Source organism: Indicator indicator, chromosome 30 (assembly GCF_027791375.1).
Source record: "Indicator indicator isolate 239-I01 chromosome 30, UM_Iind_1.1, whole genome shotgun sequence".
NCBI lineage: Eukaryota > Metazoa > Chordata > Aves > Piciformes > Indicatoridae > Indicator > Indicator indicator.
Window position 1 is genome coordinate 1414607 of NC_072039.1, and position 18090 is coordinate 1432696.

The 18090-nt window shown below is 50.4% G+C and overlaps 1 protein-coding gene across 1 annotated transcript in view; it reads left to right on the forward strand.

Annotated features, from left to right (window-relative positions):
* KSR1 (kinase suppressor of ras 1) overlaps window positions 1-17564 on the forward strand; it is a 64002-nt gene extending 46438 nt beyond the window's left edge. Inside the window, exons 4-20 of the mRNA XM_054394280.1 lie at window positions 215-686; window positions 2126-2130; window positions 3937-3997; window positions 4955-5038; window positions 5606-5667; window positions 5775-5881; window positions 6185-6353; window positions 7885-7926; window positions 8650-8704; window positions 9369-9414; window positions 9594-9973; window positions 10882-10978; window positions 11695-11828; window positions 12257-12388; window positions 12672-12807; window positions 13122-13255; window positions 17486-17564. Of these exons, the coding sequence (XP_054250255.1) occupies window positions 215-686; window positions 2126-2130; window positions 3937-3997; window positions 4955-5038; window positions 5606-5667; window positions 5775-5881; window positions 6185-6353; window positions 7885-7926; window positions 8650-8704; window positions 9369-9414; window positions 9594-9973; window positions 10882-10978; window positions 11695-11828; window positions 12257-12388; window positions 12672-12807; window positions 13122-13255; window positions 17486-17564 (2195 nt within the window). The remainder of the gene's footprint in view (window positions 1-214; window positions 687-2125; window positions 2131-3936; window positions 3998-4954; window positions 5039-5605; window positions 5668-5774; window positions 5882-6184; window positions 6354-7884; window positions 7927-8649; window positions 8705-9368; window positions 9415-9593; window positions 9974-10881; window positions 10979-11694; window positions 11829-12256; window positions 12389-12671; window positions 12808-13121; window positions 13256-17485) is intronic.
* Window positions 17565-18090: the final 526 nt, after the last annotated feature.

Below are 18090 nucleotides of genomic sequence, written 5' to 3' on the forward strand. Positions count from 1 at the left end.
GAAAGAAGGGACTAAGCTACTGCTTTTCTTGCTTTGAAGGGTCCTTCAGCTGGTGGCTGCCAGGGGAGGAAAAACTGAGCTGAGCCTTGGCTGGTGGGTGCAAAGCAGGGGGAGCCCCCCCAGCCTTACAGCCTAAAGCAGCATGATGTGGGGAGGGGTCTACACTGGCTTTGCTTTCTCATCAGCCCCTAACTTTGCTGTGGTTGGTGCCCAGGTGGGGAGCTGAAGGATGATGTGCTGATGAACCTGCCCGAGGTACGCCGTGAGAGCAGCTCCCCAGGTGCAGCAGAGTCCCCCTGCTCCTCCACGCCTGCCTGGAGCCCCTCTGCTCTGCACCTGCCCAAGGGCAGCAGCCAGCAGCCACGGTCTGTCTCTGTGTCTACCATCCCATCTTCAGACTCCCTGGCCTCCACTCATGGACCTTCTATCTATGCAGAAAACCTGCTGGACCCTTTTGCCTTCCCCACACACAGTGGCAGGTTAACCCCAAGGACTCCTCACAGCATCACCATCACTCCTCCAACCACCCCTCAGACCAAGAGGAGGCACAAGGTGAAGCCACCACGGACTCCTCCTCCCCCTTGCAGGAAGGTTTTTCAGCTGCTACCCAACTTTCCAACCCTCACCAGGAGCAAGTCTCACGAATCACAGCTAGGAAACAGGATAGATGAAGTTCCTCCAATAAAGTAAGTGTGGCACTCCCACCTCCCCTGGGCTTCTGCACACCACAGGGCATGCAGAGCTCCACTCTGGCTCTGTGTGAGAGAGCTGCTGTCCAGCTGCCTTCTCGTGCTGTGCCTGTAGCCTGAGAAGCTGTATCAGGGAGATGTCCCAAGAAAAGCACAAAGCCTGTTTGTTAATAGTGGAAATGTGTTTGAACTGATCTGAAATGGCACCTGCAGGGAAGGTTGGGCGGCTGCTGCTGCTGCTGCTGCTGCTGCTGCTGCTGCTGCTGCTGCTGCTGCTGCTGCTGCTGCTGCTGCTGCAGGGCCTCAACCAGTTTTTCTCAAGCCAGTTGCACATACTGCAATTCTCCTCTGTCCTTAAAGTGTACTCCCCAGTTCAGGTGGCTGGTGTCCTTTGATGGTCTTACCTTCAGATGCATTTTGGCTGGCACTGCAAGCTTTAAAACACCTTTATTGCAGTACACTCAGCTATAGCTCCACAGCCAGACAAATGGACTCAGGCTACCCCTTTGTTTGGCTTGATCCAGGCTCTGAGATATACTTTTTGTGTGTGGGTAGGATGGAAGCCATTCATCTAACATGGAACTGATAGGTGCAGCTGGGAAGAAACGTACATTCCAAACTCTGGCTATCCCCCAGAGCAGGCACTGGATCAGTACAAGACCACCTGAGAGAGTTCAAAGAGCTGGGTCTGCTCAGGACCTTTTAGCCAAAATTGCATTTTTCTGTCAGGGAAACTGGCCCAGCTGAGGGTGGGGCTGAGCCTTTGGGCTGAGCCTTAAGAGCAGAGGGCTGTGCTTTGGTGCTGCAGCACTGTGTTGCCTGCTGGTTGACCTGAGAGTTCTTTGGCAGTAGGCAGCCTCACAGGCAGGGCAGCTTTCTGCCTATGAACTGTGGACCAAACCCTGCAGACTGCTGAAAATCTCCATGCAGCAAGGAAGCTTCTGTGGCCAATGCACAGCTTTGTTTTAAAGATCAGTGCTGGGCCACCTCATTTAAACTATATTCTTACCCTGAAAGGTTGGACTAGGTGATCCTTGAGGTCCCTTCCAACCTGGTATGCTGTGAATCTATGAGTCAGTGGCAAGAACTTGGTTTTGCTGGGATCCAGGACCTCTGACAGGAGTTGTCTGGGATTCAGGCAGTCCATGGAGCCTGGCAGCTGACTGAGCTGTGCAGCCCCAGCAGCACTTCCCACCTGCAAGCCAACATTCAGGTGCACTCTGGTACACTTCACTGACAAGCTGGAGCTGTGCTTAGCAAAGACTTTCATATGCAGACAGGAGAATATTGGCTGTGCAGCACCTTCAGGAGCCTGTGCATAACCAGAGATGTTTGTAAACCTGACATCAGACACTGCAGGAAGGATTTTCAGCTGCAGCCAAGTGTATATCCTGTCACACGCATACCCATACATGATTTTTTTTCTCTCTCTCTAGGTTCGGTAAGAGACTATTGCAGGGCTGTCTTCATTTCATGGCTGAGAGAGAAGAACCTCCCCTTGTCAGCTGTCATCCCTCTGCAGCCCCTGGAGCTCCTCAGCAGGGCTTTCTGAGCCAGAGTTGCTGTTCACTGCAGCAGGAGCTTGGCCTGCTGGAGAACTGCAGGCTGGTTCCCTGCTCCTTTCTGTACCTGGTGTTTCTTCAGCTGCCAAAAGCCAGGACAAGGATTGCTGATGGAGTTAAAGCAAGGGGTTGGGTGTAGCTGCTTGGCTGGGACTTCAGACAGCTGTTACTGATGCCTCTTAGTACTAGAAACAGCACCTAACCATTTAGTACCTTTGGGTATTCACTGCCAGGTATCTCTGTGATGAAGTCAGTGTGCAACTTGAGGAATGCTTCAGCCTGTGCCTGGATGTGGAAGGCTTCCCCTGCTGCTGATGTGTTTCATGCCTCACAACACTGGGATGTGTGTTTTTATCCAGTCACTTGGGGTTTAGCTGTCCTGATGTGATAATCCAGGTTGTCTCAGACACAACCTGTCACCTTGGAAGCCAATACAGACAACCAGGCATCTTGGAGAGTGCCCCAACTTTTTGTAAAGCATGAAACATAGAAAGCAGAAAAGGACATTCCAGCACCACACAATGGTGTCTGATGCCCTTTAAAACTAACAAAACCCCCCCACCCAGGAATTATTTTCAGCAGTGAAAAGAACCTGGAAAGAAAACTGTGAAATGGAAATGCAAGCAGAGATGGGAGCAGTCCTCTGGGAAGGGTGGTAGAATTGATGTAGGATGCCAAAAAAAAAAAGGCATTAAAATAAATGCAAAGAGAAGAATTTTGGTGCTTCTCTGCATGTTGTCATATTGCCTATTTTGAAATCTCTACTGTAGCTCTTTACAGTCCCATTCAGTTCCAAACTTTTTCATCTTCCCTGAGACTCTTCAGCAGGGCTTCAGCCTTCCTGACTGTTGTACTGTGATTAATTCAGATGACTCTGCATTTGGATGGCCAGATCAGCAATACCCCTTGGGAAAGGTTGCTGTAAGGTGCTGAAGACCACAGATGGCTTTAAAAGTGCACTGAAACAGTGATACAAAAGAATCTGGTGCCATCTAGGGTCAAAGAAAGAGACTGGATTTTTGTAAGCCTTGACAATGTCCAGCCTTGAAGCTGTGTTGGTCCTTTCAGGTTCCAGCTTTCTCCACATTTGCAGCATGGCTGGAGAATTTAGTTCAGGACATGTGCCAGAAGCTGAGTATCTGAGAGCTTTTTAGGATGTGGAGTGCTGGCCTGGCATGCTGAAGCCTCTCCCCCTTTCTGCACTTACCAGCTAGCTGAGTGATCTCACAGCAATGTTTTTATTCTTCTGGGTCACCCTGGCCCTGTTTATAGAATGGAGATGATAATTTTTCAGTGCAAAAGAGCATTCTGAGGTCTGCTGACTCTGCAGGAAAACTGGGTGGCAGTGTTTGTGGGGAACCAGCTGGGAGGAAAGTCTGGCTTTCCACTTTAGGAATGGCCTAGACCTAACCAGGTGGGCTCCTGTAGTTCCTAAACAGAACCATTCTGATGTCACAAACATCAGAAGGAATGATTTCACCTCCAAATCTCACCTCACACTGCCTCCAGATGAACACAAATCAAAGAGTGGTTCCCTAGCAGTAGATTTTCAGCAGAAGCCAAGCTGGTATCAGCTGTGCTGTAGCAGTGTCCTGGTCTCTGATAGCGATTGCTGTGTTTCTGGCTAGACTGGTAAGCATCCTTGTGAGTAATGCTTCCCTAAAACCTTCTTTTGTCCTCATCAGAGCTCTCCCAAGGATCCCCTCAAATGGTACGAAGAGACTTTGGCTTAGCTGTAACACACAGGTAAGCAACACCTGCTCTGGGAGCCACCAAGGGAACAAGCTGAGGGCTCAGAGCAGGACAGGATCCTTTCCAGTGCTCCTGGTTTGAACTTGGGTCAGGAGCCTCACTGACCAAGTCCCTTAGCTGGGTGTCTCAGCTTCTTTCCTTTTTGATGCATGCACTTGAAATCCTTTTTACAAAGCCAACTGGCTCATGATTCTGTGCTGAGTGTCAGCACTAACACTGTTGTGCATGGGGACCAAGCACAGCAAATGCCTTTTCTGATCCACTGCTACAGATGTGTACCGATGTGCTGCCTCTTCCCTACAGGGCAAGAGCAGATACTCCCCTCCTCCTCCCTTGTGGCTTTCTGCATCCCCCCTTCCCAAATCCAAAGCAAAAGGGGACCAGCCAGTTCTAATGCCAAGCCCACCCTCTCTGTGTTACTAACTCTCCTGCCCACTGTAAACTGGGTCCCAGCTCTGCTGAGCTGTTCAGCTGAATGCTGAACGTGGCATGTCCTGCTGCCCCAAGGAGGGACACCAGTGACTGCTCTGCACTGGCAGTGTGTGCAGGCTGCTCCCTCTCAGAGTGATTGCTTGTATCATGAGGTGAAGCCCAGCCCCAGCCTGAGGGGGGTTTATGGACAGAGTTGGTATTCTGTCACTTGGGTACCTTGGGCTGTAATTGCTAAGCTGCAGTTTGAGGACCTTCTAGAGATGTGATGCTTCCATGCACACCCTGCCAGAGACACCTCTGAGCACCTCTCAGCCCTCCTCCAAGAGTGGAGAGCTAGCAAGAGGCCAGCAGAGTGGGTGCCAGCCTCTTCTCACTGCTTTTGAGAAAGTGAGAAGTCTTCTCCACACCACCAGCACTGCCCTCTTCAGAAGGAGCTGTGCCTGTCTGCACCTACCTGCGAATGCTGCTTTCCCTTCAGGCACCCTGCACATCATTTCCCTTCCTCTTCTCTCTACTTAGGTTCTCTACCAAGTCTTGGCTGTCTCAGATCTGCCAGGTGTGTCAGAAAAGCATGATGTTCGGGGTGAAGTGTAAGTACTGCAGGTGAGCACCCAGGGATGACCTTCCCCAGGGAACTTCGCGTTTGATTCCTTGCAGCCCTGCAGGGACTCCTCTCCCTTCATCTGATGCACTCCTAGCAGTGGCATCATGTTCTCAGCTAGCTGCTGGACTGGCAAAGGGATGCTTTGGCACAATTATATGTTAGGTTGGCAGCCTGACACATGAATGACCCAAACATATTTCCCTGCCACTGGCTTCCTACCCAGTCGTGGGCAAACCTTGCAGTGGGGTAGCTGAGGGGTTCAGTTTTTCTTCTCTGCCTGCGTTTCCAGACCAGAGCTCTGAGGTTTTAGTGCTTCCCCATGGCTGGCTGAGAGTCAGTGGAGGTAAGCATAGGACCCAAATCAGATGCTAAGATATGTATATGGCTTTCATTAACCTAATGACATCCATAATAGGGTTCTTCATCTGAATGCCTGCTGCTCTGGGGCCCAGAGCATTCCACAACTCCCTCGGAGATTAGCATAAGAATTACAAATTAAGGGCAGGCTTCCTCTTTTTTAGGGGAAATAACAAGTTGCTATTTAACATCTAATGTTTCTCTTTCAGATTAAAATGTCACAACAAATGTACTAAAGAGGCACCTGCTTGTAGAATATCCTTCCTTCCCAGTAAGTGATTTTCTGCAGATCCTTAGCATTTCAGTGGGGTTGGTGGGATCACAAGAATAAAGTCTGATTAAAGATTTTCTCTCTCCCTCCTCTGACCTGTTTTTCAGTCACAAAAATCAGAAGAACAGAGTCTGTCCCTTCTGATATCAATAACCCAGTAGAGAGGCCAACGGAACCGCAGTTTGGAACTCTTCCCAAAGCACTAACTAAGAAGGTAGCTGGTGCCTGAGTGAGTCTTGTGTCTGTCAGTGACTGAGGAGCTGCAGTGAGGAGAGGTGGCAGCAGTGTCTTGCTGGATGGAGCAAGAATGGCTCCTTGAGCTTTCACATTGCAAGGAGACTTTTGATAGGTGACACTTTCTCCTTGTAAAGCACAGGTTGTGCACAGCTCTGGCTGCCTGCTCTCTGTTGGAGCTGGGCTGTGACTGACAGCTTCCCTTTCTCTGCTGTGCAGCAAACACTGAGGAGAATTCCTTCTTATTATCCATTTCTCATGAGAGCCTCTCCTTGCTTTGCAGGAGCACCCACCAGCAATAAACCATCTGGACTCCAGCAGTAACCCTTCTTCTACAACCTCATCCACACCATCTTCCCCAGCACCTTTCCAGTCTTCCAACCCTCCCAGTGCAACCCCTCCCCCAAACCCATCCCCTATGGGCCAGAGGGATGGCAGATTTAACTTCCCAGGTAAGCTTGGCTGTCTCAGGAGACCTGTGCCAAGGTCAGGAAGCTCTCTGTGCAAGCAGAGGCTGACCAAGGCATCATAGGTAGCTGCAGGCTGCCGGACACATGGTTGTGTCTTAGGCAAGATCTGAAGAGCTGTCTTCAGTGCCTGGTAGAAGACAATAGCCTGGTCTTACAAATTTTGAAGTGGTACCAACAAGATTCCTTTTGCAGGAGACAGATTAATGAATGTTGGCAGCTTAGAGTCACAGAATTGTCAGGGTTGGAAGGGGCCTCAAGGCTCAGCCAGTTCCAACCCCCTGCCATGGGCAGGGACACCTCATACTAGAGCAGGTTGCTCACAGCCACATCCAGCCTGGCTGCAAAAACCTCCAGGGATGAGGCTTCCACCACCTCCCTGGGCAACCTGTGCCAGTGTCTCACCACCCTCCAGGGGAAGAATTTCTTCCTAACATCCAATCTGAATCTCCCCACTTCTAGTTTTGCTCCATTCCCCTATGTCCTAAGTCCCTTGCTTAGAAGGGTTTGATTTTTCTGGTTTCTCCTTCTTCTGAAAATGACTAAAATAACAACAACCAAAAGTTTCATTCTTTCTCCTCCCTTTTCTCATTGTACTGTAAAATGCATGCTGCCTGCTCTGTTTGGTCCCTCACTGGCTTTAAATCATGAGTAAGTTAATTGCTAGAGGACAAAGGTAAAAACTGAGAACTGTACTTTACCAGTCCCTGCCAGAAGATAACCAACACTCATTTCCAAATCACTGCCTTGCACATCTGGTGGGAAAGAATTTAGCCCACATACCTCACACACTGAGAACCCACAATTGCACTCTTACAGGTGGTAGAGGTGAGAACCTCTGACAAGGGCAAAGATCTACAAAGTGAAAATAATATAATTCCCTGGCTCTGGAAATGCTGCTCCAGAGCTGCTCCCCCCAGCCTTCAGCATTTTGCATCCAGCTTTTGATCTGAGGGAAGGTTGCTGTTGTAGCCTGCTCCAAAGGAGCAGAACCAGAGCCAGTTTACTACAAGGGTTTTACTGCAGCCACTTTGTATTAGGACGTAGTGCTCAAAGGGACTGAAATCAGAACAGAATAATGCTTGCAGAGGGCTCACAAGCTGCAGCTTCTCAGGATGCATCTCTGAAAAGCTGGAGACCTGAGAGCACTGAAGCAGCAACCTTCCCAGGGCCTGTTAGCAGTCCTGGGGTCTCTGTTTGCTCCTGCCACTGGCAGTCTGAGTGTTTGCCCACCAGAGCCTTTGCTTATTGGCAACAGAGCTCTCACTTGGGAAGTGTCATCTGCCAGAAGCCTTCCAAAGTGCATGTGCTGAAATTCACCCCTGCAGCAGGCTGATAATCCACTAATTTCTTTCCCAGCACTGAGCTGGGACTAATTCATTCATGGGGCACTTACTGATGATCCTTTAACTTGTTTGTGTTTGTTTCTTTTGGTTTTCTCCTGCTAATTTTTTTTTTGCTGTTCTTTTCTTTTTTTTTTTAACCCTACAATTTAAAACAAACAAACAAACAAAAGCTGCCTACTACATTCAGCATAGACAACAATTTATCTTCCCAGGTGAGTTGATTGGTTTAATTCTACTAACCAGCTGCTGCTGCCAAAGAGTAACTTGTTTGAAAACTTCTGCATGCTGCTCAAGAGCAATAATTCTGCTTTTTTTTTTTCCCCCAAAGTATCTAAACCAGCTCAGACTTTCTCTTATCTCAGTAGCTAATTCAAGGTCTCTCTCACAGGAGGCAGGGATGTGATTTACATGCTGAGGTGGACTTGATTATGCAAACATTTTGTGACCCCTGAGAAACAGCTTCTTTGTTTCCTAAGTGAGAATTGATGCTGTGGGATGCCAGGGACAGGTTATTTATTCTGGATTCTGGAAGGATTTGCAGCCCAAGCTCAGTTTCCTGTGCACTGCTGACACTGGACAGACCCAGGTGCATTTGGAACACACAGCCTGCAGTAGAGACGAATCCAAACATCCTTGTTTTGTGAGGATTTGTATTTCTGACTGTCCAAGACACCTTGAAGGTATGTGAGCAGTTCACAGAGAAAGACTGACCTTGCAAGATGTGACAGAAAGGAGATGAATGGGAAGGCAGGGCCTGGGCATGTGAGGAGAGATGAGAGCAGTTTAAATGAACAGCAGTAGGAAACCTTACTGTCTGTGCTGGAGTTTACAGCTCCTGAATAAGCAGCAAATAATCACAGTTGCAATGTTAAAACTTCCAATCTGTAAGAGACCAAAGTGTAAAATTTCTGTCCGAAATGTTTCTGCTTTCCCAGAAATTCCCAGTCCTGCACAGGCAGCACAGCCTCCAGAGACAGCTGCAGACACTAAGTAAGTACAGTCCTCAATGCTTTGATTGGCATAGTGCTTACCTCCTGATCTTCAGGCCACTCTGAAAGTGCTGTGTTGTGACCAAACCTGAACTTGACAGCTGAGAGCTCACAGCATAATCTCAGCCAGCAAGGGTGGTGCTGGTATTGCCACTTGGACACAACTTCCTTTAAATGGGGCAGGAGGAAGCCCATGCTTGTCACACCTGGATTTGGTGAGGTTGCACTCCTGAGATCAGAGGGGTCTGAGGAAGTCAGGGAGTTTTACACAGAGCATGGCACATTTTACTGCAAGCAAACAGCTTTTTAATGATCTGAATTGCAGGGCATGCAAAAGTTTGTAGCCTACATGGCTAGCACTCCCCACTGGAGGCGTTGGAGGGATAGCACAGGGTGATAACGTGGCCATGCCACTGCCCCGCCAATCCCTGCCAGTAATCCTTGAGAATCACATCCAAATCTTTGTCCCTTGTTTGCTAAAGTAAGCTTAGAAAGTCCTCATCTGTGAAGGGTTGCAGTGATTGCCTTGTTCTGTGACCTGCTCAGGTGCTATCAAGATCTGTTCTCTGTTTGCTGCTTTCCATTCCACCAGCAGCAGCCCCCTTGGCTACCTGGGGTGGGCACACCACCCTTGTATTCACTGTGAACCTGTTTTCTCTTGCCAGTGCCCAGCAGCAGCCAGACACAGATGGAATTGAATGTGAAGCAGAGGTAGGTTCCTGGTTTGCCCTTTCATGGCCTGCTGAGGTGACTTTGTCCATGAGATGTATCTCTAGAGCAGGAGTCAAATGTGAACATCCAGCCCCGTGAAGTTCTCTCAGAGCAGCCTTTGCTGCTTCTGCTCCTTCAGTGGGACTCTCAGCATGTTTCCCTCCTCTTTTTGTGAGCAGGTGGAAGAAACAGAGACTAATAAATCAGAACCTGAAGATGATGAGGACGAGGTGGAAGATCTGCCAAACAGGAGGCCACACCTGCAAGGGATGATCTACCGCAAGCCCAGCCAGACCAGTGTCTACCTGCAGGAGTGGGACATTCCCTTTGAACAGATTGAACTGGGGGATCCCATCGGCCAAGGACGATGGGGGAAGGTTTACAAGGGCAAATGGCACGGGGAAGTGGCCATCAGGCTGCTGGAGATCGATGGGAACAACCAGGATCACCTCAAGCTCTTTAAGAAGGAGGTGATGAACTACAGACAGACCCGGCACGAGAACGTGGTACTTTTCATGGGGGCATGCATGAACCCTCCTCATCTAGCCATCATTACCAGGTAAGGAGAGGGCATCCTCATGTTATTTATAACATACCGATTCTAAGTGGCTGATGGTAGTCATATTCTAAAGAGAGAGAAATGGATTTCTTTTTTTTGTCTCTAAAAATAAACCTCTCACCGCAGTCAGGAGGTGGCCAGCTGCGGACGCAGGCTGTGCTGCTCAGGGTTCTGGACAGCAGGGTTGGCTCCTTGTAGGGAATGTGTAATATGTGTAGGCAATTTTGGGTTTGAATTATTGCATAAGGAAATTCAAAGGGCAGGAGAAAGAAAAAACAGATCTGGAACAGGCTGTTTCCCTGCCTTGTACTTCCAGATTGTTCCAGTTCAGCAAAGTGACAATAAATGTGTGAGGCTGATAATGCAACAGTTCCTTTGCTGATTAAGCAAAAATGGTCCTCCAGTTCCTTCAAAAATTTTTCCTTCAGTGTTTAGTTCAGATGAGAACCATTTAGCTCTAGATAACAGCTTTGGGGGTTGCTCAGATGCAGGCTGGATTTCAGTAAGGCCAAGGGCATGCTGCTCCCGCAGCCTGGCAGGGAGGTTCATAGTCATTTCTGATTGCCACTTCCAAAAAGAGTTTCCTGCTCCAGTGAACAGCAGCACCAGGAGCAGAAGCTGGACTTCAGATGTCAGAGCAGCATAACATCAACTGGGTCTCTGAAAAATACAGAGGCGTTTGTGACATGTCCTTGAGCATGCTTTAACAATAGGTCTCCTGTACATGTGCACACCTACACAGACGTAAACCGGTTGGGTCCTTGAAGTTCTCCAGAACGCCATTTCCCAGCAGTGGCAGAGGGCTCTCAGCATGATAAGAAAGCCAGCTGCATGTCCACTGTTCCACTCTGATTCCCCTCCAGTGCTTTAAAGACCTTTTTAAGGCTCCTTGTTCCCCTTTCCTGCAGCTTCTGCAAGGGGAGGACTCTCCACTCGTTCGTGCGGGACCCCAAGATATCTCTGGATATCAACAAGACCAGGCAGATCGCTCAGGAGATCATTAAGGTGAGGAGGGGGCCCTGTGCTCATGGAGTGGCTCAGTGCCTCAGCAGGAGCTTAGGGGCTGCAGAGGTTTTCTGAGACTCAGGAGCCCAAGAGGATGTGCAGCAGGAGATGCTCCAAGTGCTGATTTAGTGGGCAGTGGGGAGAGAAATGGAGCTTTGGCTTGTGAGTGAGGGGCTGGGGAGGCAGAACTCAGATAAAGAGCAATGAAGAAAGGTGTGCAGGGCAGGTTTCCTTCCCAGTCCCTTCTCTTTGCTAGCAGCTGCAGCCAAGGTGACTCTTTCTGCAGGAGATGGCATTTTCTCCCAGGCCTGCACAGTGCTTTCTGTGCTTTTAGTATTTCTCCAGTGAAGAAGCTGCAGTTTCCTTTCCTGGCAGAAACAAGCCTGTGAATTTAGTGAGCAAGCCTGGGTCAGTTGGTCATTGCTCCTACACATACAGACTGCTTCAGGATTGTCAAGTCCACAGCATCAACTAAGAGTACCCTTCCAGCAGCCCCACCCCGCAGGGGGTGAAAAGCAGCTCAGAGGCTGAGCACTGAGATCTGCTCCCTTGCAAGGCTTCCCTTGTACCCTTCCTGCACAAGTCAGACAGCTGCTGTGTCCCCACTCCCAGTGAAGAGTTCCTACTGCAGTGATGAGGAGGCAAAGGATGCCCAGATCTTGGGGCTTGTGCATAGTGACCCAAAGTCTCCATCTGTGTGTGTGTGTGCTCCCCAGGGCATGGGCTATCTCCACGCAAAGGGGATTGTGCACAAGGACCTGAAGTCCAAGAATGTTTTCTATGACAATGGGAAAGTGGTGATCACTGACTTTGGATTGTTTGGAATCTCAGGTGTGGTGCAGGAGGGAAGGTAAGTGGAGGTTTCAATGCATGGTCCACCTCCAGAATGATAACTAATGAGCAGGTAGACACAGGCTGTGATGCCTTGCACTGTCCAGGTGAGGGCTGTGGGTTGCTTTAGTGCATAACAGACATCTCTGGAATATGCACTTAGTTTTCTTTTTCAGCAGAGTCCTTTCTGCAGCTCCCATAGCAGCTTGCTGGGAGGTTATGTATGCTCAGAACACAGAGCAAAGAAAACCTGAAGCCCAAGAATGAGCTGGAGAGTCAGGCTAACACAGGCCTGGTTCTTAATACAGCCAGAAAACCAGAAAAGAAATGTCAGGGAAAACGTTTGAGTAAATGAAGTCAAGGCATTAGGTGGAGCACAGGGAGGGTCACTGTGCTGCTTCTGGGCTAAGCAGCAGTTTCAGTGCCACTCCTTGCTTTTGGACTCAGGAGGGAGAATGAGCTGAAGCTGCCTCATGACTGGTTATGCTACCTGGCCCCTGAGATCGTTCGTGAGATGGCCCCTGGGAAAGATGAAGACAAGCTGCCCTTCTCCAAAGCTGCAGACATCTATGCCTTTGGGTAAGAGAGGGACACCCAAGAGAGGCCTGGGAGCTTGCTAAATGAGCTCTGTTACAGACCTGAGCCTTGTGAGCCAGGGCTCCTCTGCTCCCAGGCTCAAGACTGTCACTGGGATGCTCTTTTCTCACCTACTACAAAAGTCAGGGGTGGGAGGCATGTGGGAGGGAGTTGCAGTACAGCCTCCTTACACCTTCCAGAGCTCGGCTGAAGAATCTGGAGCAGGGTTGGGGTTTGTATCTCTCTTAAGAGCATCAAAGCCTTGATTTGTCTGTTGATGTTGCAGGACCGTGTGGTATGAGCTCCAGGCAAGAGAGTGGCCTTTCAAGACCCAGCCTGCAGAGGCACTCATCTGGCAAATCGGGAGCGGCGAGGGAGTCAGACAAGTCCTTGCCACTGTCAGCCTGGGGAAAGAAGTCAATGTGAGTACCTCAGCTGCAGCAACTCTGCTGCACTGCTGCTCACCAGGAAGAGAGGCAGCTGCTTAGACAGGAGATTTGTTTTATTTGTGTTAGAACTCTAAAGGGCAGGAGAGAGAGCACAGATTAGAGTGGGGCAGCAGGTTAGGTGCTAAGCTCCTGCCCGGCAGAGCGGGCATGCAGGACGCTGTGGGTTGTGAGCCTGCCTAGAGGCTCCATTAAACACCCCCTGGCTGGGCTCACACAGATCACAGTGCTGGGTCTGCAGTTGACCTGTGAACTAAATGGAGATAATGAGCCCCAAATCTCCTGTGCAGGAAATTCTCTCTGCCTGCTGGTCGTTTGATCTCAGCGAGAGGCCCAGCTTCACTGTCCTCATGGATATGCTTGAAAAGCTGCCAAAGCTGAACCGGCGACTCTCCCACCCAGGCCACTTCTGGAAGTCTGCTGAGTGAGTATTTGCTGCTGGTGGTGCAGCTCCAGGCTGGATTATCCCTGTGTTTTATTTTGCCTTCCCAGGGGCTGTCAGACCTCTGGTGGGAGCGCAGCAGTGTGCTGTTCCGCTTCCCTGGGCGCTGGGAAATGCTGCAATTAGGCTGGTGTGCTTCAGACAGCTCATTTCCTACTTGAAGATATTTGCCTCCCTCCTTCAGTAGATCACTTATCCAAGCTTCCTGTCTGGTTTCAGAGAGCATCTACCAGCAGCCTTGCCCCCAGAGTGGTTAGAATTCTGCCCCTGCAGTGGCTGGTACTGAGTGAGGAAGGGAAGGACCAAGGCACCACTGTTTCCCTTTGAACCTGAGATAGCAAATTTTGAAAGAGTCCTAAGTTTGTAGCCTTCCTTGAGGGGCATGTGGGGAAAAATTCCAGTCCCCTCTTCCTCCTTCTTACAGGGGAGAGCCCAGTTTGCACTGGCAGCTAAAGAAATGCAGCATTCATCCTGACTCAGTAATCGACTTCTGGGGAAGGACCAAAGCAAGTGGTAATCATGTGTCAAGGGTCTGAGAGACGCTGAAGGTGCAGGAAACTGACAGCTAGGAACAAGTGGCAATGTTTGGACTGAATCTGGTTGGAATAAGGTCAAGATCCAGACCAAGGAAAGATCAGTGAGGAGAAGTCAATATATATCCTTGTCAGCTTGTGATGCTTTCAGAGTCAGTGGCTGTGTCACAGCTGGGGAGGAAAAGTCTGATAGGATCAACTGTCAGAACTGGAAGAGGTCCCTCAAACCCTCTGAGTGTACATCCCACGTCTGTGATGACAGACCAGACCATACCAGAAAACTCATTCCAGTTCAGACTGGGTGAGCATAACACCACAAAGCCTAAGACTTTCAGCCTCCCTCCTCACAGCTAACCCGTCCCTCAGAGAAGGTTGGTGCCCAGTTCCACTCTACCAGAATCAAGTGGAAGCACAGCAGGTACAGTTTCTGGAGCCAAGAGATAAAAAGCACCATCAGAAGTGTTTGCCACCAGTGCCCATTCTTCACTCAGTGTTTACCTTCATCTGCTGCCCCTCTAACATGGATTTGCTCTGTTTGGATGTTTACTCTGCCCCTTTGCTTTCCCCTAACCCTTCCTGCACAACCTTATCACAACTAACCAAGTGCTGCTGTTTGCCTGCGTGGTGACTGCCACAGCATTTTGTGCTTTGGTGGCTGGGCTTTGGCTGGGGCTTTGTCACCATTTGTCCCCTGTGCAGCTTCCCCACCAGGCACTGGGGTCCCTGACACGTCCCCATGGCTAACAGCTGTGAGTGTGGGATGCTTCTCCCAGGCTATGCCCTCACCTCTGTACAAAAGAAGACTGTTGGCAGCAAGTTCTGAGTGCTCACCACCTGCTCTCTGATGAGCAGAGCCCTCTGGGGTCTTGCCTGCACTAGGCAGGGAGGTTTGTGTGTCAAACACTCCTTTAGAAAGGAACAACCAAGGGCTGGGGTGGCCTTACCTGGAGCAGTTGTTCTTTGCATCATCAGGGCCTGTCCCTGTGTGCTGTGACACAGTCAAGAAGTCTTCCTGCAGCCTCCCCACTCGCTGCTCCCACAGAGCTGTCACAGCTGCCCTTCAGTCCTTGGGACTGCAATTGTCTACAGTTCTTAAAATAAACATTTAAAGGGAAACCAACAAAATCTGAGCTGAAAAATGGACCTGTAATTGTTTCTTACCAGTCCTTCAGCCAGAATTTAAAAAACCCTTTTCTGGCCTGAAGCACACCAAGCCCTGTTGGTGGCACAGCTTGTGGTGGCCAGGTCTGCACCCAGCTGCCTCTGCTTGTGCTTCTCCATTATCCATTCCTTAAGTCATCCACCCTGTGACATTTCCCCCTCAAGGGCTATGTTCAAGCCATGCTGTGCTATGCTATGAAGGCAGCATCTCTTTTGCCAGGAGATGTGCAGGATACAGCTGTGTCCTTTGGGAATGCTTTCCCTGCAGGAGCAGGCTGCACCCCAGCACTGTGGCTCTGTGAACACTTCCCTGTCCCCATTTCTCTGTACAAGGTCCACTCATGCTGAGTCATTAGCTGCTGACTGGTCTGGCATCTTTGCACCTGCCTAACCTGACCCCACAGAGCAGCCAGAGTCACTGCACATTCCCCAGCACACAACCAGGCTCTCTCCTTGGCACTGGAAATGAAGCCAAGCTTCCCATCTGGGCAGTCAGGCCAGGAGAGTGCTGCATTCCAGAGCAGGCTGCCAGCTGATCCTTTTGGATTAGTGTTTCCATAGGGAGCTGCTCTTGAGCAGCTGCAGAACAATGTCTGTGTAGGAGCTCCCCTCATTACTTTTGCTTGGGTAGACAGACCAGCCCCCACCCTTGCATCCCCACAAGTGGCTCAGCACTTTGCATCTATTGCTGCTTTTCCTCTGCTCAGAGCAGTTAATGGAGAAGTGCTTTAAGTGTCAGTGTTAATTAGCAGCATTGACAGCTGCATTAGTGCTCATTGAAAGGCAAGAGCAAGCAGCTCAGTCGGTGTTCATCCCCTGCAGACTGTTCTATTCCAGTCACGCTGAGAGCCTCTCCTGGAAGCTGTGCCAGCCAGAGCCCTGCTCAGCCTCAGCTCCCCTGGGGACACGCTCAGGTCCCCTCCAGCAGCTCCTCTGGGAAGCAGCACGGCGCTAACCCCCCTTGCCCCTGCTCTCTTCTGGGGTGCCCTTTGTCGTGAGTGGTTCTCAAGGGCTTGCTTTCAGTATTTGCAAACTAACTCTCACCCTGTCTTTTTCCCTCCCCTCCCGTGTTTCTCTGTAGGTTGTAGCTCCTGGTGCAATAACGGGCTCCACCTTGCATGCTTCCATGTGTTGTACCCTAACCGGCAGCCTGGAGAATCACCTTCCATTTACAAAAGCAAAACCAAACCACGAATTAACCCCTGGACATAACCAACACACTATCCACATTCTCCTTTTCTGCCTTTCCCTGCTTGGTGTGGGCTGTTAGCTTGAATAACAACTCCTGTCTGCAAGAAGTTACTGTCTAACAACGTGGCCACCTTTCACTCCTGAAGCATTTCAGCAGCTGCACCTTCCTCCTGGAAAGGCTCTGGTGATCTGCTCTCTGACTAACAGCTGCCAGCAGCAGCAGTGACTGCTGCCTGCCCTGCCAGGCACCTTGGGGCTTTCCTGATGCTGCTGTGACTTGTGCATGTCCTGCCAGTCTCAGGAGGCAGAGGGGTGCAGGCTCCCAGCTGCAGTCTGAGGTGGTGCCTGTCGTCCTTAGTGCTCAGCTGGGGGCTTGGGGACTGACGGCAAACAGGGACATCTGCACAGGCACAGCCCCTGACTGAATGCTCCACTCCTGGGACCAGACCTGTCCAGATCAGGACCAGCCATGGTGTTGTGTAAGAGAGGAGGAAAGCAAGAGCAACCCTCCAGTTCCTCCTCCTCCTCCCATTGCAAAGCCAGTGCTGTGAATTCAATCCTTTGCTCCTGTTTACATCCCCTGTTCAGCAAAATGTCCAACCCAGCGTTGGGGTTTGCGGAGCTGCAGGTGACACAGCAAATATGTGCCTTTTAGAAAAGGTCTTTTTTTTCAATCTTGTTTTGGAGGGGAGAGGTTAGTGACAGGGGAGAGTGTGCAGCAGGGACCAGGCAGCTTTCTGCTGTCTGCAGTGAGGACAAGCACAGCCACATTCTCTCAGAGCCTCCTGCCAGGTCTCCAGGCTGGCTGCTCAAGGAAGCAGTTTGAAGTCAGGATGGTTCCAGCCATGCTCAGTGTGAGGGTGAGGGAAAGGACATCTCTGTGTGCTCACTACAAGTCCATGAGGAGGAGCCAATGGCTTTGGGTTCGTTCTGTTGGGGTCTTACAACACATTGAAGCTCCTTGTCAGAACACCTCTCTTTCTGTAGCTCATTTTTCCTTCCCTTCTACTCCAAGGAACCCAAGTGCCGACTGAGGGCAGGTGTTGGGCTTCTGCCCACCTTAGGTACTGGGGAAAGCCTCCAGTTTGTCCAGTTTGAGGCCAGTCAGCTTTGTGCTGTGTGTTGCCCCTGGTGAGGTCATCAGGAGTAAGTTCACGCATTAGCTACTGCTTAATTACTTAAGCCTCTCTGCTGGGTGATCCGAAGTTGTACTGGGTCAGAGCCTAACCCATTTTAGTCCCTTTTGTAGGACTGTGGCTTTGTAAGAACAACTGGAAATAAATAACTCTTCCCCCTCCCTTCTCCTCTCCCTCCCCACTCTTTTCAGCATTAACAGTAGCAAAGTTGTCCTGCGTTTTGAGAGATTTGGCTTGGGAATCCTGGAGCCCAGCAACCCCAAGCTCTAGCTGGGTGTGTCCCTGTCTGTGACAGCCCTGCCTGCTCCTCACACGGCACCAGAAACCTTCACTGAACCCTCCCAGCTCTGGAGCTGGGGCAGCGCCGGCCGAACGCCGCGAGTGCCAGTGCCCAGCCCCACGCTGCTGGCCCAGGCTCTGCTGTGCCCTGGCACCAGCAGCCCTTCAGGAATGTTTACAGGAGACTTTTGTCTGAACTCTATTTTTTTAAACATAATAAACGATGAATCCAGTCTAACTCCAGCCATTCTCCAATAGCACTGAGAAAGAGAAGATCTATTTCTAGTGCCCAGGAGCTCTGCTCTGCCTTCAGAGGCAGCACTGGGCCCGGGAGCAGGGACTTGGCTGCTCTCAGAATAGAGAGGGACCTGGTGCAAAGGGTTGGATTTCCAGCCTCCAGTTTGCTCTGCTTGAGGCAAAAAATTGAGTTATCGGGATCTGCCCAAACCAGTCACTGAGAGACCTGTGTGCCCTGCCCTGGCTTTGGGGGAGGTTGGACAAGGTCCCTTCCATCCTC